At 34.2% G+C, this 26,351-nt stretch overlaps 3 protein-coding genes across 8 annotated transcripts in view; 1 reads left to right on the plus strand and 2 right to left on the minus strand.

Moving 5' to 3' along the window:
- Positions 1 to 1,048: 1,048 nt before the first annotated feature.
- LOC123697893 (transcription initiation factor TFIID subunit 11) lies at positions 1,049 to 14,864 on the plus strand. The gene is made up of 5 exons (XM_045644460.1): positions 1,049 to 1,346; positions 1,470 to 1,574; positions 1,665 to 2,094; positions 2,363 to 2,547; positions 14,634 to 14,864. The coding sequence occupies exons 1-5, from the start codon at positions 1,295 to 1,297 to the stop codon at positions 14,765 to 14,767; spliced, it is 906 nt and encodes a 301-aa protein (XP_045500416.1). The 5' UTR covers positions 1,049 to 1,294; the 3' UTR covers positions 14,768 to 14,864.
- Positions 14,865 to 15,668: 804 nt separating this feature from the next.
- The window catches only part of LOC123697894 (myb-like protein F), a 31,031-nt gene continuing 20,348 nt past the window's right edge, over positions 15,669 to 26,351 (minus strand). For all 6 annotated transcript variants that reach the window (XM_045644464.1, XM_045644465.1, XM_045644461.1 and 3 more), the window contains 5 exons: positions 23,431 to 23,549; positions 22,969 to 23,116; positions 19,250 to 20,797; positions 18,887 to 19,125; positions 15,669 to 16,876 (listed from right to left, as the gene is read on the minus strand). In XM_045644464.1, coding sequence (XP_045500420.1) covers positions 16,644 to 16,876; positions 18,887 to 19,125; positions 19,250 to 20,797; positions 22,969 to 23,116; positions 23,431 to 23,549 — 2,287 coding nt within the window. In that variant the 3' untranslated portion in view covers positions 15,669 to 16,643. The remainder of the gene's footprint in view (positions 16,877 to 18,886; positions 19,126 to 19,249; positions 20,798 to 22,968; positions 23,117 to 23,430; positions 23,550 to 26,351) is intronic.
- LOC123697896 lies at positions 20,806 to 22,952 on the minus strand. The gene has a single exon (XM_045644467.1). The coding sequence runs from the start codon at positions 22,644 to 22,646 to the stop codon at positions 21,027 to 21,029; it is 1,620 nt and encodes a 539-aa protein (XP_045500423.1). The 5' UTR covers positions 22,647 to 22,952; the 3' UTR covers positions 20,806 to 21,026.

The following is a 26,351-nucleotide window of genomic DNA, read 5'->3' on the forward strand; positions in this document are numbered from 1 at the left end:
TCGATAAGTTATCGCGTAAATAAATATGTATCATAAGTAAATTTTATGTTCAATAAGTTATTAAAGGAAAAATATACGAATAAAGTATAAATATGTAATTTTTTTGTCTACCAACTGAATAAAGTTTGTTTATTCCATTTGAATATTAAATATTATATATGAAATTTTCTTGTATTAATTATAAGTACTTTAAAAAAATATGTTTAATTGGAATATCAGAAAAACGTGAGTACTTTTTAAATTATAAAGTTAATAAAATAAAAGATCAGGTTTAGTGCTATTTCTTTAATAATAAATCAAACCATAATAATAATGTTTTAAAAATGGTAAAAAATATTAAGAAATAATTAATAATTTAAAATGCTAATATAATAAATAATATTAATAATTTTTTTATTTAATTTTATCCATTCTACTATCAAAATTTAGCGGTTCAGAAAATATATCGTACGTTACATACTTTACATTTACACTACATACTTTACATTTACATTCGCATTCATAATATTAGAAAGTGTATCATACAAAACACACTACAAATATATTTATAATACATTATTAAAAGAGTTTTAAATTTTAAGTTAAATAAATAATTTTTTAAAATATAGTTCTTCTAGTAAACTTTATATCGAGTACAGCGTTGGTCAGGTCACATCACTACGATCACGTGGCGGCAGTGAGGCGCGCGAGCAAGCCTGCGCGTGTCCGCCTCTCACCTACCCTTCACCCCCGCGATGCTAGATTTATTTTCATAAAAATAAGTCTATCAATCGACTTACTGATGGAATGTGATAGTGGATTTCAATTTTGTGTATTTTCTAGTATCGTTTTTGCAAGATAGAACAGCACATTTCACCATGTTTATTCGTAATATGAAAAAAAATCCAGAGCAACGCACTTCGTGAGCACTCAACCACGACTGCGAGCGCTCGCGGCGGGAACGTCGTGTTGTTCCCACCTGAGCCTACTGTTCCCACTTGGTTGTTCGCACTCTATAGATAGTATATAATTATATTATATACTGATGCCAAGTGTCAACTGTCATAAGTCATAATAAGCAGCTCACAAAATCGTATTTTGTCAGTTTTATTTTTATAAATTTCTACACACTGTTCTAAATAAATTTCTATAAATAAACGCAGTTTGTAGTTTATAACCATTGACCAATATTTGTAACCATATTATAGTGTTTAATTCCTATAATATAATATTAATTCGGTACATAAATCATATCTGTTGTACCTATATAACTTAATATTATATTCATATGTTGATGCACAAATAAAAGTTTTCAATGGCTGATAATCACAGCAGCGACGCTTTAACGGAGGCAGAAAGGTTAAGAGGTATGCCGTGAAACAATTGTTCAAAATAAAATAATAAAAAATGATACAGTTCTCAGTCTTAAACCATATACTAATCTTCATGAATGTATGTAGAATGTAGACTTGTTAAATTTCACTTTACAGAGGAAGAATTGGCTCGCGAATTGGAGCACAGTGATTCAAATGAAGGGGATTCTCAAGATTTGTCCTTGGAAATTGAAGAAAGTCTTCTCAAAGATGAACCAGAATGTAAGTTGTTTTAAGTTTAGGTTTTCTTTATACCTGTATTGGGTATCTATATTTTGTTATAATAATAAATTAACAAACTTCAAATTTTAGATGCCACATTAACAAATTATGGAGAGAGCACTCAAACTATTCAGACGCAAAATATTGATACATATTCAGATGATTTATTTAAACAAGATAAGGAGGTGGAACTAGGTCCCATATACACAGAGCGTTCAGATGATATTCTAAATACAAGGACAGATGCATTTGTTGATGATAATGACAAATATGAATCATACATAAATGATTATTCGTTTGAAACAAACCAGACCATAGAAGAAAGTCAAATTGACAATATTATTGATCAAAGCACTACAAGTGAATTAAACAGAGACACTTCAATGAATAATTTGAATGAATTTGATCAGAATGACTCAAATGCTGACTACCAAACAACAGATGAAATGTTAATGAGTGAAAGGGAAAGAGAAAAAAAGAGTAAGAAGGAATTAGAAGAAGAAGAGAGGGAAAAGATGCAGTAAGTAAAGATTTCAATGGAAATGTTCTATTTAACTGTATATGCTCAACCAATAAACTGTTGTGTCCTTTGTAATATACATATTTACTAATATCAATATTAAACTAAACAATAATATCATCTTAATATGAGTAGTAACTTTTTGAACAATTTTAATTTATGTAATAAAATATAGTTAGATATTATAATAAATTTATGTAATTAGATGTAGTTAACTTTCTGTTCGTCATTATTATGAATAACTTTAATCTATAAAATTTGTTTCCAGAGTATTAGTATCAAACTTTACGGAAGAACAGTTAAACCGCTATGAAATGTACAGACGTGCAGCGTTCCCAAAAGCGGCTGTAAAGAGGTTGATGCAAACAATAACAGGCTGTTCAGTGGGACAGAATGTTGTTATAGCAATGTCTGGTATTGCTAAAGTATTTGTTGGGGAGGTTGTTGAAGAAGGTTTGTAACTTTTTAAATTGTTAATAACTTAATACACAATTTCAAGTGTCAGTGAGTTGCAAGAGCTGGAAACTCGACTTACCTGCGCAGTGCACACCTTGCGAATCATATTCAAACGAGCGCAAGCTAATATTCAAGCCGCCATAAAGATTGGTGTAATGTGTATCTGTACTATACAATTGATATGTTCTCATTGTTCTTTAATATTTAGCAAGATATTTACTAGTAAAATTCTTCGCAAATTTATTAAAACACTAGCTTCCGCCCGCGACTCCGTCCGCGCGGAAAAATTAAGAAAAATTACGATTTATTTTTTTTCTACGTATTTTTCCGGGATAAAAAGTATCCTATTTTATGCCCAGGATAATAAGGTATAATTATACCAAGTTTCATCGAAATCGAACCGTTAGTTTTCACGTGATGCCTGAACATACAGACAGACAGACAAAAATTTTTTTAATCACATATTTGGGCTTGGTATCGATCCAGTAACACCCCCTGCTATTTATTTTTTCAATATTTTCAATGTACAGAATTGACCCTTCTACAGATTTATTATATACTAGCTTTTGCCCGCGACTTCGTCCGCGTGGAATAGTGACTTCCGGCAGAAAAGTATAGATAGCTGTGCCCGCGACTACGTCAGCGTGTAACTCCTTGTGTATTATTAATTTAAAATGTATTGGTAATATTATTTACATCAGGTTCACATGAGGCTTAAGGACCTATAGAATCAAAATACTTTAGCGCAAAGCTTCCGGGTAAACTATATTGAAAGTTGACCCGTCCGGCACGTGAACATAAAGATTTCTAGAACTGCTAACACGGGAAAGAGCAACGTATAACTGACCATGCGAGAAACAACTGACACCGAGATCTACTCCGGCAACATGAAAAGTCTGCCCTTGAGCCTTATTTATTGTCATTGCATAACACACCGATACTGGGAATTGCGTCCTTTTAAATTGGAATGGAAAATTATTTGGTATTAAGGGTATTCTGGGGATAAAGACGGTTTCTCCTGCACCGCAACCTGTTAAAATTTGAGCCTCGATTATATTTTGTTGCAACTGGGTTACTTTTAGTCGAGTTCCATTGCAAAGTTGTGGTGGTCTTAAATTTCGGAGTAGAATAATCGGAATGCCAATTTTTAAACAAATTTCGTGAGAAGGAAGTCCGGGCATATTTAAAGAATTTAAAAATTCTATCGGGTAATTAGTTGCTTCTTGTTCATCGACCATTCTATTTATTGATCTATAAACTTTGCTTTCCCCCTGTATATTCGACAGTATTTTGTTATTAATCTCAGATGCCTGGTCATTGCGAGGAGTTAAAATAGATCTTTCGCATAGCCAGGAATTGTCCCTATTTAATATATTTGTTACGTCACCGTAAACCGACGATATAAGATGTGGTTGAGATTGCACTATACAACATAATTCAGGCGTCAGAATAAGTTTTCCTTGGTGTAGTTGTGGATAGGTACCTTCACCAATCTTTAATAATGAATCAGAAAATTGACTATCATCCGGGTTATCTCCAGTTCTCACTCGCATGTTTATAGTCAAATGCACCGATTGTATATCACGCCACAAATAAGAGCTTTTCAGGCAAGCCCTAACCTCATCAGCTCGGGTTCCCCGTGGTATTACCGGTAAGGTTTGTCGGAAATCACCACAAAATAAAACCGTGATACCGCCCATTGGTCGATCATTTTGTCTTATATCCCTTAAAGTTCTATCTACCGCTTCTACTGCTTTTCGATGGGCCATCGTACATTCATCCCATATGATTAAATTACACTCGCGTAATACCTTTGCTTTGTCGCTATTTCTTGAAATACTACAGGTTGGACTTTCCGTGCGATCTAAATCAATTGGTATTTTGAACATAGTGTGAGCCGTTTTACCTCCTGGTAGCAATGTTGCAGCTATCCCAGATGAAGCTACGGCAAGAGCTATTTTACGCTGATTTCGAACATAAGCCAATATTAATTTAGTCAAAAAGGTTTTCCCAGTTCCTCCAGGTGCATCTAAAAACCATATTGTTCCCAAATTATTTTGAACACTTCCGCACACACGGTCATAAACTGAACGTTGTTCTGCAGTCATCATTGGGACACCGTTTTCTAATGTTGTCAGCAGTTCCATTAAGTTGTAACCAATCTCTGCGGAATATTCCCTATTAGTTACCTCTCCGACTGAGGTTGGTGTTGGCAAACCATATTCACATAGTGATTTACCGCCAACTGCTGTTAACTCATCCTGAAGAGCTAATAAGCACTGATTTATGGCAAGATCACGGAAATTATCATTAGTTGTGCCTTCATCATTGTTAGATATATTTCTAAGAAAGTCTTCTGAAAATTTGTCTTTATATTTTTCCCATAATTGTACAGCATCTGACAAATTACAAAATGTAAGTAATGTTACAAATAAATGACGTAACCGTCTTGGATTATCACTAACACAGGATTCTGCTAAAGCGTCATCCCAATGCTGATCATTTTCAAGCAAATGACGCGCTTGGCAAGCTGCATGATAACTGGGATAAACAACATTGTCTACTTTTCTCAAATCTATAAATGAGGTTGGTCCTCGCACAGTATGTAATAATAATCGCAAATAGAAACACTCAGCGTTGTTAGGATGAACGGTGTATACTCTACCAAGAACATGTTCTTTGAAAATACCTGACTCGCCATCTACAGGCCTGCCACGGCGTCTACGATTAAAGACACCTCGTTGCTTATCGTAGGTATAATACGATGGAACTTCTTCATATAAAAGAGATTTTGCAAAATCATCAGTTTGGCAAAGTCGAAAGAATGCTAATAAAGTTGTTTGTCTAGGGTTCTCTAACCGTTCTGTGACATTTTCGGTGTTGAAATATATACGTTGACCGCCTTCAAGATGAACATCCAGATGGGTCACAGGTGGATATCTTTCATGAATGTTGAAACTTAAGATCCGCCACACAGCTTCTGAAGAACTTATATATCTGCCTGACTGAAATCTTGTAACTTCATCATTTTCATTTCTCAAAGCAAATGTAGCTTGGTCACTGCCCTTATTAATGTACTTACAAATATATTTTATTGACTCTACACTATTACACATTTCAACATTTATGTGAGCTTGAAATGCTCTGGACAACACAGGAGAATACGGAACGACCCACCTATTGTCTAAAATAACCTGTTGTCCAGACACTCGCTTTTCAACAGTGAAACCACCAGTATCTCTTGAACGGCGACGATATTTCGGGTATCCATCATGTCCTGTTACAGTTTCTTCCACTAAGGCTTTTGGATATCTTTTAGTGCAACGACCGTCTTGCATGCAAGAAGAATTCACGTTAAATGCACCACATGGACCATGTATCATATGAGTTTTAACAATGTCGTATAACTCGGAATCTGCAATCGGACTTGGAATTTCGGCACTGATTAAACTGTCTACATCATTAGGTCGAACCTTATCTTTTAACCAAAGCAGGATATGTGCGTGGGGTAAGCCGCGTTTTTGCCATTCAACACTATACATATAACACAATACTTCTCCAAAAATGTTATCTTTGGTAAATAGATCTATCATTGATTTTAATTTTAAATGAAAAACTCTTGCGATGATATCATGGCGGTCATGCGGTGCTTGACCCTCAAGAAGCTCCCGAGTGATTTCATCCCACTTAGGATTGGTAGTTACAGTAATAAATAAGTCGGGACGTCCATATTTTCTTACGTAACAAAAAGCATCTTGAGTACGTTCGTGCATGTAGCGTGGACCACCAGTAAAAGAAGAGGGCAAAATAACTAAACGGCCCATATTCACCGTATCATTATCTTGCTGCATGGCGTCGCGAAGGTGCACGTATTCTTCAGCGCGCAGCTGCCTTTGATTAGTATATAAATTCGTATATAGATTCGTATATAAACTAATCTTTCGGTTTCAATTTTTGCGTACATGTCTACAATAAACTGATTGAATAAGCCACGAAAACGTTGCAAGTATACAAACCTATTCCGTCTTACTTGCAATTGGTAACAGTAAAATTGAAGGCATGAAATCTTTTTATTATAAATAGGTGCGCCTGTATGCGGATCAGTTTGGTATAAAGCAAAATTATAACCATCTTCCCCTCGACAATATATCAAAGGATATTGCAAACCGTCGTAAGCCCTGTGGGTTTCGTAAACACGTTGTAAACGATTGTCTCTGGAACGGATAACGATATCACGCCTATCACATTCCTGGTCGACCAATACCACAGCAACTTCATTCGTGGATGGAGCATTATAACGCCCAGGGTGTTCCTGCGTTGGACGCCTATCGGCATTTATAACAATTTTATAATTGTTATCATCATCTCGAGGAAGAGCTTCTAATGCCGATTTAAAACTGCATACATACGAATTAATCTGATGCAACATGTTCTGAAGTTGTGAAATGAGTTCAGCATTTAAATTTGGGAAATATTGATTTCTTATATTCGACTGTTCGTTGTAGTCGGATACAAAATATATTTGAAGAAACTTAGGTTGGTCTTCAGGCAAAAGAGATCCTATCAAATGGTAAACCTGACCTTGTATTTTAAAAGTAGGCATGAAAGGACCTTCGGAGATTTGTTGAGCACCAAAGGATGTCATCTGAAACGCACTATTATAAGTGCGAATGTTGTCGAAAAACTGTTTAGATTGCACATGTTCCCCTAAAAGTAATGATTTCAAAGGTTCCGGTGGGTCTTCGAATGAAGGCAAATTTATTTTACCTCCAGAACAACAGAATCCAGCCGACTCCTTACTCCACTTTAAAGCATTACAAAAAGAACATACCACGTTCATATCGCCTATTACAGAAGATGATCTGTAATCAATTGTGAAATTATAAGCAAACCCACTTTTATATTTGTCTGACCACGCCACCGTATTTCTAGATTGATCTTCTATGTGTACATCTAAGTTATTAAGACTATGACGAAATCTGTCTGCAGTAAGACGGGCCTCTCGCTGTTCGTCCGTTTCAAGAGACCGAATATTTTCGATTCTTAATCTTTCATTAGACAAACTTATTAATCGTTCTTGTGTCAAAGAATTGTAATGTTCGCGTACCGACTCTAGTCGTTGTTCATGCTCATGTTCATCTTCGAGTGATCGAACAATATTATGGTGCACCCTATCATTTGTCAAACGGTCTTCATATTGAGTAAAAGTTTCAGATTCTCGAGATAAAATATGACGTTCGCGGTCAGCTGTGAGACGCAATTCCCTCTCAGTGAAGGTTTCTGACTCGCGAGACAATATATGACGTTCGCGGTCAGCTGTGAGACGTAATTCCCTCTCAGTGAAGGTTTCTGACTCGCGAGACAATATATGACGTTCACGGTCAGCTGTAAGACGTAATTCCCTCTCAGTGAAGGTTTCTGACTCGCGAGACAATATATGACGTTCGCGGTCAGCTGTAAGACGTAATTCCCTCTCAGTGAAGGTTTCTGACTCGCGAGATAATGTATGCCGTTCGCGGTCAGCTGTGAGACGTAATTCCCTTTCAGTAAATGTTTCGGACTCGCGAGATAATGTATGTCGTTCGCGGTCAGCTGTGAGACGCAATTCTCGTTGTGAAGCAGTTTCAGCTGCTCGGGATAACACATGTTGTTCTTGGTCAATGGTAAGCCTTAGCTCTCGTTGAGAAAAGCTTTGAGACGCCCGTGATGTAGCTCGTCTCGCTCTGTCAGCTGCTAATCGCATCTCTCTCTCTGAAGAGCTTTCATTGGCTCGAGAAGTTGAGGCACTAACTCTCATAGAGTTTAACCGATATGCTCTTTCCTCTGCCGATTCTTGAGAACGCGCATTTCTCATCCTCTTAGCATCTCTAGAATTTCGAGATAAAGATGGTCTTTTTTTAGGTGGCATTGTGTATTTTTAATCAACAGTAACTGAAGCTACCTTGCACTTATGAAATCTATTAATATTATATAATATAAACACTACTAAAATAACTAAAATGCGTACCTACTACTACTTATAAAGAAATAAAATGTAAACTAATAATATGCTTAAACACTACCGAAACCTATAGAATAACAACAAAAGAAATCTATAAATGAACTATAATAATTATAGTTAAACACTACTATAATAAATATATGATAATTACGAAAATAAACTATTAATACCTACCAAAATAACAAAGATACGTACCTACTGCTACTTCACTTATAAAGAAATAAAATGTAAACTAATAATATGCTTAAACACCACCAAAACCTATAGAAAAACAAATAATTACGAAAATAAACTATTGATATAATTAAACACTACCAAAATAACTAAAATACGTACCAATTGATACTTCACTTATAAAGAAATAAAATGTAAACTATTAATATGCTTAAACACTACCAAAACCTATAGAAAAACAAATAATTACGAAAATAAACTATTAATATAATTAAACACTACCAAAATAACTAAAATACGTACCTACTGCTACTTCACTTATAAAGAAATAAAATGTAAACTAATAATATGCTTAAACACTACCAAAACCTATAGAAAAACAAATAATTACGAAAAAAAACTATTAATATAATTAAACACTTCCAAAATAACTAAAATGCGTACCTACTGGTACTTCACTTATAAAGAAATAAAATGTAAACTAATAATATGCTTTAACACTACTAAAACCAACAACAACAACAACAAAAGAAATCTGTCAATAAGGTCGAACACTCTGAACGTCTATTCGCATCAACAGCCAAATATTGTATGAACCTCGCACGCGGACCCGCCGCCTTTTTATAGCTCCCACCGCGAAGCGCGTCGAACGCGGCAACTGATACACAAAAATAATCCTTATGGCATGATTCTGTATTCACGCGCGATGACTTATAGCGTATTTCATGTTCAGTAGCACCTCGTTAAGTCGAACCTCGATAAGTCAAATACCTCCAAATCTAGAAAAAATGTTTTGTTCCCTTCCCCTCAAACACCAAAACCTCCATTACTTGAAATCTTGACCCTCTATTAGTTGAAATAATCACCGAGTCCCTCCAAGCCATTTTGGTACATATTTTCCACAGAACAGTAAGAACATAATAGAAGTGCTATAATGTCATAATTAGTATGAAAACCAGTGTCGCCAAACCCACACATTTAAACCGATAGTTATACAGTACACTACAAGTAAACTATGCCTTTGATTGGACAGCTTAATTTGAGTAAAAACTGACTTAGGTTATAAATTCAGCATTTCAATATATACCCTAACGAACCAAGTTACGGTTTATTTTAGTATAACATCCCTAGGTATATTAGCTGTTTTGTTTCTCTTCGCTCAGAAATTCCAAATTCGAAAACATTCAGCTATTCCACAACAGATGGCGTTGGTTTTCAATACATATAACTTTGAACCTCTACACATAAAGATAAGGTTGAAATTTGTGTCACTCTAAATTAATGACATTAACTTGACATTAACCTGATGCTATGCTCTAAGGGATGTCAGCCTTGTTATCGATAATTCACAAATAAATATATTTTTGTGCATTTTTTTTTCTTTCTATTATATGAGTGTGTGAATGTGTCACATTTTGGAGTATGTTTATTACTACTAAGTACGTCTTTTCATATTATTATTATATTTAAATAAAAAACGGAATAGAATAGTATAAATCTATATTTACAAAACAAACAGAAAATATGCATTATTTTAAATCTTGGAACTGCCGTAGGTTTGATGTATCGGTGGCCTTTGTTAGACTGCTTATTGCTGTTCGGCATCCAGTTAACTCGTCACGTTGCATTTATTATCCATTTCTCTTTTAAATTAGGCTCTTTCGAAAATCTATGAATAAATATGACAAATGAAAGCTAAGGAAAAATAGAATAAAATTTAATATTTATAATGTTTGTCTTTTCTAAAGTATCGATACTGTCGATATGCGCCACATGCATCACTAATCCGACATTCGTTTGTTTATTGCAATAATATTCCAGAAAGTCTTGTTTGCTGTTCAATCTATATTAGTACTTATTTCTTATGGCTTAAGGTTCATTTTGACTTAATATTTTTATAAATTTTTGACAAATTACGACAAGCGAAGTTGTAACATAAAATATATTTAAAATAAATTAAAATAAGACTTACCGATGGTATGAAATGCCTCGATTGCTGATATTATTTCGTCTGCTATCATTTTTCCACTCTAATACCGAACAACACGCTCTAAATAATGAATAAATATGGAAATAAGGTTTGACAGCTGACAACCGACTCGAAAATTTTTCTGCGCACAACTGAGAGCGAGTTAGGTGATCTTACCTTACTAGTGACACGTGGGCCACGCCCACATCGCACTTCTATTATGTTCTTACTGTTCTGTGATATTTTCACTCTTTAACCGTTCGAAGAAGTTTAGTTGATCTGCTCTTAAACATGCAATAACCATTGAGATAATATTAATATGGAGCAGACACCACGAACAAAATCTGTGCGCCAAGCGTGGCGGCGCGGGGCGCGCGAATGACGGCTAGACAGTCATAGATTATGCGATGTCACTGACTCACCGCTATAGAGGCGACACTTGGTTTCATTCTGTCTATTTTATTGGGTGCCACTCCTTACATGCACGTTGACTTGAAATTTTCTTTGTACTTACTTAATATTTATTTTAGGTATAAACTGACTTTACTACGCGGGGCTAACAATATCTGGCATATAATATAGGATGATGTAAATAGTGACGTCATATGGAATAATTTAATTTTTTTCGTGTTTTAGGTTCAGTCAGGGCTATGGGAAGTTTTATTCCTCACAAATTGAGCCTTTTTTAGAAAAAAATAAATAATTTTTCCCTTTCTTCACGGCCCAGACATGGAAACCTTGAATAGAAAAAATATTAATTACTTATCTCTGAACTAGCGGTCCGCCCCGGCTTCGCCCGTGGCACATATTTCGCAATAAAAAGTAGCCTATGTTCTTTCTCAGGGTCTTAAGATTGTCTGTGCCAAAGGAGAATGCCCATGAAAGTATGGACCACAGTACAGTGTTGCGTCAATGCCAGAGTGGTTTTTGGAGGGTTCTTCGATATTCAAAAGATTTTTACCAATTGATTTTTTTGTGATAAAAACAGGGGTTTTCAAGATATTGAGAAAAATGTGAAATAACCTCAAAACTTAAATAACCCCGATTTAGTTAAGTTTATGTGTGATTTAGGTAACATTTTATCGTCCAAAGGTTATTTTTCGATTAACATATTTAATCTATGCGTAGAGCTTATGCTTTCAGACAAAGTCTATCTGTTCATCGGCTAGTGTAGGTAGGCACAGAAATCTTCCGGGACGGATTTCAAGAAAACCTAAATATATACTTAAAAAATGCCAATTGAGTTTTTATTCGGTTTACATGTTGTTGTTGTTGTTTGAATCATTTTTTCACTACATATTCGAAGAAAGAAACAAATAAGAAATAACTGGTTACCTACCAAGCTATGTCATAATAATATTTTTTTTATATATACATATTTATATTATTTTACTTCACTATCTTTGTTAAAACAACCTACAGTGTATAAACAATACCTTAAAGAGTGATTTTAAGTTAATTGATTTTTTTTTGTAATTCAATGAAAACAATAATCGATATTAATACATTTAGCTATTTACCATAGTAAATGTAATAAGTTACCGCTTGGTTACCATGGTAACCGGTAATGGACACTAAATCTATAATAACGGATCTAAACAATTACATGTCTTATTAGATTTTACAAAACATTCCCTGTTCAAAATATATTTTCCGATGGTAAGAAGGCCTCTAAATTGCCGAGATTTTTTTTAATAGCATTGTTGTCTTGATGCATGAGAAAAACCAGTACCAAAAATGGGCATTCTCCTTTCATCAAAATCGGTCCAGTAGTTTATGAGCCTATTAATTACAATCAAACAAACAAACAAAGTTTTCCTCTTTATAATATTAGTGCAGATAAATAAATAATAATTCAATTATACGTTCAAGTCAGTAGCTTATACAATATCAATTAAAAACTTGATTAAAATCAATTAACAAAAAAAAATTGGTGATTGAGTAATTGATTTTCATATTTCATGATTTCACCTTTTTTCAATTAACAACCAGTCTATGCTTTTCTAAATATGTAAAATTATTATTTTATACTATAAAAATATACGCCAGCAAATATTACTAACAACACTTATTTCATGCCCAATGTCATATCTTAAATTTTTAATCTATGACAAAATGTCGCCCGCCAAAAATTTTGCTCTAACTAAGTTTTAAAAATTATTATCTAGTTACTTACTGATGAAAAGTTATTCCTTTGCACTTTTCCGTATTCTTTGTATTATTTGTGCAATATCGTAACACACACGTAGGCATATTTGATGCGTTTCACTTTAAAACAAATAAAAAATGAGCGTGACGTTCGCGCCAATGAGCGAGCAAGCGACTGAGTGCAGTTACGCCACATGACGTATGTTGAGTGGAACATATGTGATGTAGGCGGTATCGTCTCCATATTAATATTATCTCAATGGCAATAACCTATCTTATTTTGCGTCCCTCTACTTTTATCTCCAATTCTTAATTTATTTTATTTTAATTGCCATGGCTAAGTGCACGTTTATATTTATTTTTTCTTATTCGCATTTGTTGCACGTATAAAAATGTATGTATCCAAACTGTGGATAATGTTGTTGGTTGGACAGTTATACCTGTATTTAGATTAAGTTTTATTGTACAATTAACCACTGTTCTGCTGTTTATTATCCCTAATAAAGAAAATAAAATAAAATAAAATAACTCGAAAAATTAACTTTCACCTTTGTATCTCGACCATAGCAACGTTTTATTTTACAACCTTTATCTACAACTTGATCATTTGGAATTTATTATCTCTATTGTTCGAACAAAAATAAGTTGCCGACTTTAAGAACTTGAACTTTTTTGTGTACTTTTTATGTAAAACAATCGATGTACAGCTGCTAATGAGCCTTAATAAAATAAAATAAAATAAACTTGCCGACAATGTAAGTACACTATTGTTTCTTAGAAAACATTTTAGGACTATACCATAATAAATTTATGACTCACGTAAACACGTGTTTGCATTATCTGATGACGAAATTATTTTTATTTTAATTGCCATGGCTAAGTGCACGTTCTGATGAGTCTTTTTCCCAGACAGATGAAAAGAACTCTGCGAACATATTACTTATTTTCAATATCTGTATGTGCTGAACGATTACCCAGAGTAAGCGTGGGAACGGACGAAGCGCGTTTTTTGTCTTTAATGTAAGACCAAAAAAGTTTTGTAGATTGGGGTAGCAACGCAACTTATATCGGTCAGTTTCCTAGCGGTCCGCCCCGGCTTCGCCCGTGGTACATATTTACGTTTTCTCTACATAAAAACCATCCTCGTACTTCAAGGAATATAATAGAAAAGAATTATCGAAATCGGTTCAGCCGTTCACACGTGATGCCATGACAACGCGAAACGGGTGCAGACCCGCCGCCTTTTTATAGCTCCCGCCGCGAAGCGCGTCGAACGCGGCAACTGATACACAAAAATAATCCTTATGGCTGCATGATTCTGTATTCACGCGCGATGACTTATAGCGTATTTCATGTATAACTTTGGTGTTTCTACACCGATTTACATGATTCTTTTACTATAACCTGCCCAGGAGTATGAAGAATAATTGTGCCAAATTTGGTTAAAATCCGTCGTGTAGTTTTTGTTTCTATAACGAATATACAGACAGACAGACAGACAGACAGACAGACAGACAGACAGACAAAAATTTTACTGATTGCATTTTTGGCATCAGTAGCGATCCCTTATCACCCCTTCATAGTTTTTTTTTAAATATATTTCATGTACAGAATTGGCCTCTCTACAGATTTATTATAAGTATAGATGTATAGATTAAAAAAAGTTGTTAATTGGTTCTTTATATAAAAAAATTATGGTTCATCATCCTGTATCAACATTTAGCACAACAGGTTTTAATTTCAGTAAATTGTAAAGTTTCATTTTATTCATAAAAAATTCTTAATTTATAGCATTGGAAGTCTTGGAAAGTTCTGGTGAAGCGGGACCTCTGCAGCCGAAACATCTACGAGAGGCGTTGCGAAGGTTGAGGGTGCGAGGCGCCATCCCTCCAAGAAAAGCTTTTAAACACATGGTCAGACTGTAAAATCTGACACAATACTTTTTTTTTGTCCTGTAAATATTGTATTTGTAATTAATCTATTTTTAAATTGAATTATTAATAATAAAGAATCTATCTCTTATAGTTTTGTTTAATTTTGTACCCAAGATTCCAACTTATTTTTCTCAATAATGTTTCTATAAATTAAAAAATGTAAGCACAAGTCTAGTAAACATTTAGCAAATGTTGCTAAACTAGTGTCTAGATAAACTATAGTAAGTATAGTAGGCGCTCGATAATCCGGCGCTCACCAATCCGGCACGCTCAGTAGTCCGGCACTTCGGGACTCGGATAGCCCGCTCTATTATCCGGCATTTTACATAGCTGAACGCCGGACTACTGAGCGGCGCGGCCGGCGGTGTTCGAGTAGTTTCTTTCGCTCGGCAGTCCGGGCCTAACCTCAATAGTGAAGCCACGTGTAAATTTTTTTTATAATAAATTCAACTTACCATTTTAAATATGAAGTCTTATTTCCTATACTAATTCGATAATCCGGCATTTCCGACAATCCGGCATAGAGGAAAAATTGCCGGTGCCGGATTAGCAAGCGCCTACTGTACTAATAATAGTTGTAGTGGTAAAGAAAGTGTTTTTAAATAATATGTGACTTGGTTTTAAACAATGGATAGAAATATATGATACTAGCTATCCGCCCGCGGCTTCGCTTGCCTTTTGAAAGAAAAAACCCGCATAGTTCCCGTTCCCGTGGGATTTCCGGGATGAAACCTATCCTATGTGTTATCCAAGTCACCCTCTATATGTGTGCTAAATTTCATTGTAATCGGTTCAGTAGTATTTGCGTGAAAGGGTAACAAACACACACACACACACACCCTCAGAAACTTTCGCATTTATAATATTAGTAGAATTTAAAAATAAAACAAAATTTAATTAATGTTAATTTATTACATGATAGTTTGTTAATTAAAACAATTTACATTTAGTTATGGTCATTTGTTTACAAAACCTTTGAAATAAAATCAGTCTTGTTAAAAATGCTAACTCTATGGGAATCTATGAAGTTAAAATATTATAAAATACATCCATTAACAAGGGCAAAACAAATTAAAAATAAAAACGCAAAACTTCCCTCAAAACAAATAAAATTGGCACTTAATTTTAGATTCCGTCTTGAGAAAAACACTTCATATTTTGTAGTAATTTTACATATTTCCCCATATCACAGATATATTTTATTATTGAAGGCAATGTGATATTTTCATTTGGAATAGCTTTAAAATTTATTTTGTGAATAATTGATAAAATGTAGGAAGGCACATTTTTTACTCTCATTTAAGAATTTGGTAACACTGTCCCAAAACAATATCTTTGTTCTACATTAATAAAACGAATCAGTAAACATTTGTATGTAAAAAAGGGGATTTAATATAAAACTGATCATTTTATTAATGTTATAAAACACATTCACACTCATATAATATAATATTAATACATTACTACCAATCTATAAGATGGTGTAAAGTAACATGATAATAAGCCACTGTTATTTATCTTTTTACCTTTGTAAAAATCATAACAATGTTAGTTTGAAAACATGTTTTAGTCATAACGCTAACCAAACATTAGCAATAAATAGGTAATTAATAAATAAACAATTCTATTGCATAACAATAAGATAGAATGTCAATACGAAAAATCATTTATGACGAACGGTACATAGGATAAATAAAATTAATGAAATCATTATAATTTGAGACTCATTGCAAAAATAACAGTAATTGACATTGGTTACAAATAAACGAAATTGCAATTCCGACAGTTTGTACGTGAACTTCAAGCATAGAAGTTCGCTTCGAAAATTAGGACTAGATAATATATCGGCCACACGTTCACAAGCACTTCACACTAAGAGTCTTTTCACACCACACTCGATACAAAATTTGGCAGTGTCGACTGGGAACTTGCTCCCACACTCGTGGCAGAAGCGGGATAGTCGCGGGGCAGAAGTTGGCGCGGATTCCCGCCGACTTCTGTGTAGAGAAGTCTCCGAGCCACTCGAGCTGAGAGCCTCTTTTGAGTTCTGCCGCCGCGGAGCGCTCCGGTGCGTCGACGTACGAGAACTCGTGTGTTTATCTGAAATAGGTTATTATTTAAGTCACTACATAGTATAAAACAAAGTCGCTTTCCCTGTCCCTATGTCCCTTTGTATGCTTAAATCTTTAAAATTACGCAACGGATTTTGATGCGGTTTTTTTAATAGATAGCACTCTATCGAGGAAGGTTTTAGTATACACTCAGCGGCACGGAATCTTGGCCACTTACAAATTTGCCGATAAAAAAAGTTTGAAGTGTTTTTCACGATTTTTTTGTATGCAGATATGTTAACATATTATTTGTTTAATTTTATGTTAAGAAATCATTGAGTTTGAGAATAATCTTTTACCACTTTTTAAGAGTTACTCGTAATTTGTGATTTGTGCGGTTAAGCCGAAGTTACGAATTGTTCGTTTTAAACTTTTTTTGATATCGTTTATGCCGTTTTAAGATATTGTTATTGTTGTACTATAGTCAATGATCATAACAAACAATAAAAAATGCCATTAACATCTGAACAACCTACTCAGGCCATCACAATGTTAGACCAATGACTGCCGCAACGTAAAGTACCTAATGTACAGTATGTACCTCGTTCAGCGATGCACTATGCATGGAGAAGATACCAGGAGACTGACAGTCACATGTGCAGACCAGGAAATGTAGGTGTGAGGTGCACATCAGCTCGAGAAGACCCGTTTATTGTTCGAGAGATACTCAGAAATGGCTTTCTGACAGTTTTTAGGATACGCCACCGGCTCTAAAACACCAGGATAATAAATGTGAGTGAGCAATCGGTGAGAAGACTAATGAAAGGAGTTAATTTGAAGGTTTGCAGACCAGCACGCCGTCTCCTCAGACATCACAGAGAAGCACGTCTTCGTTTTGCACGAGAACATGAAAACTGGACCCACAGCCAGTGCGCTCGTGGGGTGTTCACAGATGGCTGCTAAGGTAATTTACGAGCTTGTGATAGCCAACAGTCAGTATAGAGGAGACGAGAGAGAGGTTTTCACACATCACCACACTCAAAATGCGATTTTTCATGGAGGGTCAATAATGGTATGGGGAGGTATAAGTTCCAATGCTCGCACGGAGTTATTTATCGTAGATAATGGCTTAAATTTGATCAGGTACATCGAGGAAATTCTCCAGGAACATGTTCAGCCCTATTACAGGTTTATCAGTGAAGAAAATTTGCTACTTATACACTATAACGCACGTCCGCGTGTCGTACGATACGTATAAGAGTACCTTCAAGAGGTTATTATTGAAAAATTGGAGTGGCCAGCTCGTAGCCCGGATCTTAATCCAATAGAACACATCTGGGACATGCTTAAAAGAAACATAAAGTTCGATTCCAACCCAGCACTAATGTTAGATGAGCTTAGAAATACAGCTGGGGCCGTTTGGTACACTATAGCTCATGTGGTCTCCAAAAATGTATTCTAGAGTATGCCAGACTAGATGCAAACAGTGTTTAAGGCAAGAGAAGGAAACACCCTTTATTAAAAGGTTCAATTTTTTTTTATGGAAACGTTCTTTCTAATTTTTTAGCATTTTTTAAGAAATCATTTAAATTTCACAGGAAAAGCGTAAATCCTTGTTTAATTCATATCTACTCGGTAGTACTTCTTATTAACTTCCAATTATTACTAAAAGTTAGTAAAAACATTAAAGTAACTAGTTTTGATTAAATTTTTATTGAATTTTGTAGTAGAAAAGAAATAGTGTTATTTTACGCAAAAATTTGTAGTGGCCAAGATTCCGTGCCGGTGAGTGTATAATTTATTAGGTTTTAGACAAAGCGGGCGAAGCCGCGGGCGGTAAGCTAGTTAATAAATAAAATGCATTGTAGCAAAAAAATGTGTAATATTCACGAAATTATTGTATTGGGAATTGGCACCAACCCTTAATAACTGTGCCTTGAATTAATTCTGTTGATTTAAAGTGGATCAAAATCGAGTCTCAAGAAATCGGTTACATTCAAACATAGAGGTGGCAAACAAAAGCGTGTAATTAATTTTTTTAACTATATTCTAAACTTACCATTTATATTCGGATTTCCCACGCTATTATAAGATGAGTGTATTTCAGATCTTGTTAAAGGCTCCTGTAATTCAGTCGATCTCTCCATAGCTAAGAATTCCTCACTGGATATGGAGCGTCTGTCTTCTTTATGGCTATCACTGGAATCCGATCCAGCTGGGATTTGTTCCAGCAAGACCAAGTCATTTGATTCTTTTACATTGCATAACGAGAGTTTCGATGGTGAAACACGATTTAAACTGAAATGAATTCTGGTTCATTATAAAATTCGCATACATAAAATTAATTTCAAATTCTATAACGAACTTTTTGTATATGAAACAGCTGATTTCACCTAGTTGCCTAGGCAATTACCTGACTAACCTGCTATATGCTGAATCATTGCTCATTTTCCCACTCGGTGTATGGTTACCGTTCATTACAGCATCGCTCTTACTAATCTTCTGTTCGCATTTCTTCCGAGAGTCTCTTTTCACTGTATCTATATACATTTTTGTGATATCTTTATGAGATTGACTCTTTTCATGTTTTTGTGATTCATAAAATTTGTCAAATTCTTTGAGCGATTGCATTATGTCGTCCTCCAACTGGTCAGTCTTCTGCCGACTCTTATTGGGAGTATCTATTTTGCTCGAAGGTTTCTTTTGGATGGAATCGAGGAGGGAAGTGGAACGTTTGACGGAGGAAGGGAACAGTTTCTCACCCACAATATTGTTACTGCTAAAAACAAGTGACATTGATTTATTAACTGGTATTAGTCCGTTGTTACTGCAATTCAAAGTATTTTTTGTCTCGACTTTAGAATCTACTATATCGTTTGATAATTCAGATTGCTTAACGACTCTGGTTGTGGAACTACATGTGCGTTTATTTTCTAATTTTTGTTTATTAACTTCCTCGTCAAAAGAAGTCATAAATTCTTCAAGATCGAAATCTTCACATAAAGAATCATCATCTCGACCTGAAGTTCTAGATGCTATGCTATGTTCTAAAGACGACATTAATTTGTGGTACTGAGAGCTCAAATCGTTAATAATTGGTGTCGTTGTATTATTTGAATGGAAATTATTGTTATTTTCATTATTATAATATTCTAAATTAGCAGGTTTTTTGGCATCATTAGAATTGTTATTGTTGGTACTAAAAGATTCAAAATTAGCAGGTAAATTTTCTGTCGTTAACAGTGACTCTAGACTACTAATTATGTCGGGGTTATTAAGTATAGTATTAACATTAATGGGCAAATTGTCATTTTCATTAATGAGCATAGGATCTATGTAATTACTGTCAGTCATTGAAGAATAATTATCGCACGCAAAAATTGCATCCAAATTAACGAAGTCTTTCTTTTCTTCGTCTTTTTTAATTTTATCAAGTTTGAGAGGCTGTTTCGTTGTATTTCGTTGAAAAGCATGATGCATTGATGTAGATAATTTAGGAATTTTGTCTTTTAATTTCGGTGTACTATAAACTGAATTATTGTAGCTTGAGAAAGATCTATTTAAACTACTATTACGATTAAAATATGGCTTATCTACTGAACTAATATTTTCTTTGCTGGATTTAGTGAAGGTCGTGTTGAGATTTGGTCTTTTATCATTCCTATTCAACCTGAATGAACTACATCTCCCACCAAAGGTGTTTGGAGTGTTATCATTATTTGTACTTCCAAAAGATTTCATTCTATGTAATGTGGGTGTTTTCTGATATGTTTTATTCAAAGAGTCTTTCATTATTTTAGTGTTGTCAGGGCGAAGAGTGGAAGATTTAGTGGTAGGAGTTTGCTTTAATGTAGGAAGGGTACGGTTGGAATCTTTAGAATTTTGTTTTTTAGGTATATTCGTATCTGAGGACATAAGCTCTTTCATCTGTCTGGCAGCTGATGCAAAGGGGTCATAGTCGTCGTCAAGCCTGTAAAAAACCAAATTCTAATTTGAACACTACGATGTAAACTAGAACACATAAAGTAAACTACATGATGCATGATAAAGAACACTAATGTACATAATCTAAAAAATGAGATACGTAAAATGCAGTAGATGTACCCAACTAAAGTAATGACGAAACAACAATGCCTTCAAAATACACTAAATACTTATGTGTACATAGATAGATAAGTGTGCTACTTAAATTTATATTTTTAATTTCCAACTTGATAACGATTTACATAGATAACATAAAACAACCTTTTCAAATCAATGCGAGGTAACTTTAAAGGCGGTGCTTCATCACTACTCTCTTCTCGATTTTCTTTTATTATAAAAGTCCTATATTCTTTATTTGTTTTGTTCTGCATTTTGCATTTTCGATTGTCTTTATATAAATTTGATACATTGTTTTTACTTTTAGGGCCCCTTCGAACTAATTTATTGTTTTCTTTTATGGCGGGTAATTTAACATTGGAATCTTGCTTCGGAATGACTTCTTCTGCATTCGTATTTTGATCGTAAAATTTTAATTCATAAACAGTTATATGTTCCATGTCTGAAACTTTTCTATTAACATCATCTACAGCATTTACATCATCCTCCCGTGTTTCTTGTAAAATTTCCTTAAAATTGCTTTTTAGTTCCTCAATAGTATCTGAGAAACTGTGTTTGATTAACATATCTTTATTACTATTTGCACATACTGATTCAATAGAGCTTGTTTTAGGGGTATGGATGTGTTCTATGTCGTTGTCTGTAATTTCCTTCTTATTTTTACTATCAGATATCATATCATCTGTCAACGTGAGAAATTCTTCTAAATCGGCGGGATTATCAGTAAACTTTGTATACGTGTCCCCACTGCCGTGGCGACTAACCAGATTGTTTTGATCCTCGTCATCTATTACGTTTTCTTTCTCATCACAATCTAAACTATCTTCACTTAAATCGCGTTCATAGTTTTCATCAAAATGTTCATTGGACAAGTCAATGTATTCTTCGACGTCTTCCTTGATTAAATTTTCTGGTGGATTATTTTTGAAAATATCTGTTTTTGATTCAAAATTGGTATCAGAATATTCATTTAGAATTTCTAAACGCTTTATGTCATCCGTAAAGTCTATTGCATCGGAAGAGGATTGATAAAAAGGGACTTCAGCTTGATTAAAACCGGTTACTGTCTCATCACAACCGGCCTGTTCGCGTAGTTCTTTACTATTGTCACAAGAACTCACCATACTTGGATTTTTATATAATAATTCAACGCTAGACGAATTTTCAATTATTTCGTTTCTTATAAAAACATCTGACTCGCACTTGCTAGTCTCAATTTTATTTATTTGTGCGGATTTTTCTTTTTTCTTGTTTTGTTTAGGAGGAGATGTATCGTGTATTACACAAGGAACGCATGGACATAGTAGTTCTGTATTAATTCCTATAGATTGGCTATTTTTCTCCCTACTTGATTTCGGTGGACAATCCTCCAGACTATCTAAACTCATAGTGCTTTCTTTATGCCTCTTCGGGACCTCTTTCTTTAATTTAGTTTTTATAGTAATTTCTTTAATCGCTACATGTGCCTGCTTTGTGATTTTGCCTTCGACAAATTTCTTCTCTGTATTTAGCGTTTCTTTTTGAAGGATATCTTTATTTGTTTTTTTCACTATCTTTTCCTTTTTTGGCAAAGGAATTTGGCTTTTGGAAGGGCATTCAGTTTTTTCAGTGACTTTGGAAGCTCTTTGTACTTTTGCTAATATTTTTTCACTTTTTTCTTTGTGTTTTTCAGCAAGTTCTTCAAGTTTTTTTAGTTGTTGTTTCTTTTTTATAGTCATCCTTACTTTATGTTTATTTTCTTTTTCTTGTTTATTAACATCGGGGTCAGTATTGCATTGTTGAAGACGAGCAATTTTATGTTCTTGATTATTTCTAAAGGAGGGGAAAGGAAGGAAAATTCAGTACTCCGAATGAAGATTACAAACAAGGAGATAGGAATACGTTAGTAATTATATACAAAAAAGATTAAAAAAACAATAATCTGAACAACCTTCCTTTCCCCTTATTTGCTAGCTATTTACATTACCACATACAATATTTGTCTTTATATAAATTTTGTCTTAGTCAGGTCAGTATGGTCTAGAAAAGGAGTTAACTTACCTAGAACTGCTCAAGTCCCTTGCAAGCCTGGCTTGTCTCGCTTTGATATTTGCATCTCCGGACGATTTATTTTGTGACGCGCGTGAGTTTCTTATTACTGGTACATGAGGAGAGTTCTCCTCGTGACAATCGTTGCTAGATACCGATTCTGAAATAGAATATAATAATTATTATTTTTACAAATAAAACAAGATAAGGTAACTATGCCTAAATTCGAAATCTACAGTTTTTTATCGGGAATTACGTTATTTGATTCCTTTATTGACAGTTAAACTGTCTTGTAGTATTACGAAGGCTTACGGTACTTTAAAATTTTCTTTGTTTAACGAAAAGTTTGTGTACTTAATATATTGTATAACGTAACACACATTTTCAATTCAGAGATATAAATTTATAATTAAATTTTCTAAACAACTCATTTATAAAGAAGATAAAAAGTATAAGCAGTATTAAAGTATTTACCTGATGCCCTAGACCGTGGGTGTTTATAGTCGCCAAATTCCCGCGGCGGTGAAATACCACGACTCGATTCCACAGAAGCTGATCTACTGTTCGATGACTTTTCACGAGTTTGAGATGAACTGCAATATTAAGATAATGTCACAACACAATGTAAAAATATGACAAAATAAGAAAAAAAGGAACAATATATAATATAGTATATATGTTACAGTCAAAACCCTGAACCAGTCAATAACGTTATTGACCGGTAAAATCAGTTAATAAGGATATTGACTAAGGGCGTCGGTTAATATCCTTATTAACTGATTTTATCTGATTATACCAGTTAATAACGTTATTGACTAAGGGCATCGGTCAATATCCTTATTAACTGATTTTAAGTCGAGACATTGATATAAGACAACAGCTAAGCAGACTTTTTCCATTGTGCATCAAAATATTCAAGGCTTGGCTAGCAAATTGTTAGAAATAGAATTGTTTCTGAATGATAACAATATTAAAATATTTTGTGTAACAGAACATTGGCTTAAACAATGTCAGTCGTTAGTAAATATTGAAAATTACAAATTAAAAAGTATATACTTTAGGACACAGGCTATTCACGGAGGTTCTGTTATTTTTGTACATGATAGTGTAAAATGTAAAGAACGAACTGACATTGTTAGTCTTTCTGTAGAATGGACCATTGAACTGTCCTGTGTGGAGCTGGAGCGTTATATTATTGTTTGCGTTTATAGACCCCCTTCCAGTGACTATAATATGTTTGAGACAGTCATGGAAGAAATATTAAAGCGTCTAAGCAGGAGTAAAAAAAAAGTTATAGTATGTGGCGATTTTAATATTGATTTACTTTTACAAACACAAACGGCTACACGAATTGTTAATTTATTTCAGTCATTTAATCTATATAAACTTTTTAACGAACCCACACGAATTACACCTACTTCTGCAACCTGTATTGATAATATATACTGTGACTGCATCTGTTTAGAGAAAAATATTCTCAATACATTGACTTCGGATCACTGTGGCCAGAAAGTAGTTTTTGAATGGGATTGCATACCTACATTTAAAAGGATTAATGTTAGGCCTATAACTAAAAAAGGCATTAATAAATTTAGGAATAATATTAATAAAAACCTGCCCGTACTAAATGATCAATCCTTTCCTAATAGTCCTTGTGAAATGTTTAAAAATCTTTTTAATTTAGTACATAATGAATTTGAAAAAATATTTAAAGTTAAATCTTTAAATATTACCAAGGATTTACCATTTAGTAAATGGGCGACAGCTAGTATACATAGGTGCAGGAACATTCTTTATGAATTATATGGTATGAAGCAATATAGTAAAGACCCATCTTTCCTTAGTTATGTTAGAAATTACTCAAAAATTTTTAAAAAAGTTTGTTTTACTGCAAAGCGTTTGTATATCAAAGATAAAATACGCGACTCTGGTAATAAAGTAAAAACAGTTTGGTCTATTATTAACGGTGAAATGGGTAAAAGCAAATCAAGTAATACCATAAAACTTGTAAATAATGACAGGGTTATTGACAAAAGTGCTGATGTTGCGCTTGCTTTTGAAGAATTCTTCAGTAGTGTCCCTGCTACTATTACTAATAGTTTAAATTCGTCTTCAGCACTTGCAGAAACCTTTTTGAGGGACCATGTTGCGGGGTGCAGTACATTATTTGAATTACGACACGTAACTGCTAGTGATATTGTTACTGCCTTTAAGACGCTTAATCTAAAAAATACTTGTGATCTTTGGGGAATGTCCGTAAATTTAGTTAATAATATAATAGAAAATATTGCGAAAAATTTAGCTTTCATATTTAATAAGTGTTGTGACTATGGTACATTTCCTAATTTACTAAAGCTTAGTAAAGTTATACCTCTATTTAAGAAGGGCGATCAAGAAGACTGTAACAATTATAGACCTATCTCTATTTTACCAACATTAAGTAAGGTATTCGAGAAGTTAATATTAAACCAATTGAGTAGTCATTTTGCATCTAATAATTTACTGCACACCAAACAGTTTGGTTTCACAAAGGGGCGCTCAACCACAGATGCTGGAGTTGCACTTCTAACACATATATATAAAGCATGGGAAAACTCAAAAAATGCTCTGGGGATATTTTGTGACCTCTCCAAAGCATTTGACTGCGTTGAACATTGTACTTTGTTACGTAAACTTAATCACTATGGAATTAAAGGAAAAGCCCAGAACCTCATAGCGTCATACCTGTATGATAGGATTCAGACTGTAGTTGTTGATGGAGAACGTTCTAGCGGTGCGTCAATTAACATTGGTGTTCCACAAGGGTCAATTTTAGGTCCCTTCTTGTTCTTGGTATATATCAATGATCTTCCCTATTATTTGCAGGATAGGTGTGAAATAGTTCTGTTTGCAGATGATACCTCATTAATTTTTAATGTGGATAGGCATGACCCAAATGTTGACGAAGTGAACAGTGCTCTTTTACACATATCTGAATGGTTTACTGCCAATAATTTATTATTAAATGCCAAAAAAACCACTTGTGTTGAATTTTTACTTCCTAACGTAAAAAAGTTGAACAGAGATATTACCTTGAACGGGGAGGTATTGCATCCTACTGAGTCTACTGTATTTCTAGGGTTTACATTGGACGAGAAACTACAGTGGGGAGCCCATGTCAACACCGCTGCAGGTAAGCTCAGTTCAGCTGCATATGCAGTCCGAAAAATAAGGCATCTCACCGATGAAGATACGGCTAGATTGGTTTATTTCAGCTACTTTCATAGCATTATGTCCTATGGAATTCTACTGTGGGGCAGGGCTGCAGATATAGAAACTATATTTATCTTACAGAAAAGAGCCATTCGCTCTATATATAATTTACGTGCTCGGGACTCACTAAGAGATCATTTTAA

Source organism: Colias croceus, chromosome 15, assembly GCF_905220415.1.
Source record: "Colias croceus chromosome 15, ilColCroc2.1".
Classification (NCBI taxonomy): domain Eukaryota; kingdom Metazoa; phylum Arthropoda; class Insecta; order Lepidoptera; family Pieridae; genus Colias; species Colias croceus.

What these genes read in the sequence shown, in the direction of transcription:
- LOC123697893 (XM_045644460.1), top strand. Translation starts at nt 1,295, where the DNA reads ATGGCTGATAATCACAGCAGCGACGCTTTAACGGAGGCAGAAAGGTTA. An exon ending in GGAGGCAGAAAGGTTAAGAG is followed by an intron (nt 1,347 to 1,469) that starts GTATGCCGTGAA and finishes TTCACTTTACAG; the next exon opens with AGGAAGAATTGGCTCGCGAA. An exon ending in TGGGGAGGTTGTTGAAGAAG is followed by an intron (nt 2,548 to 14,633) that starts GTTTGTAACTTT and finishes CTTAATTTATAG; the next exon opens with CATTGGAAGTCTTGGAAAGT.
- LOC123697896 (XM_045644467.1), bottom strand. Translation starts at nt 22,646, where the DNA reads ATGACTATAAAAAAGAAACAACAACTAAAAAAACTTGAAGAACTTGCT.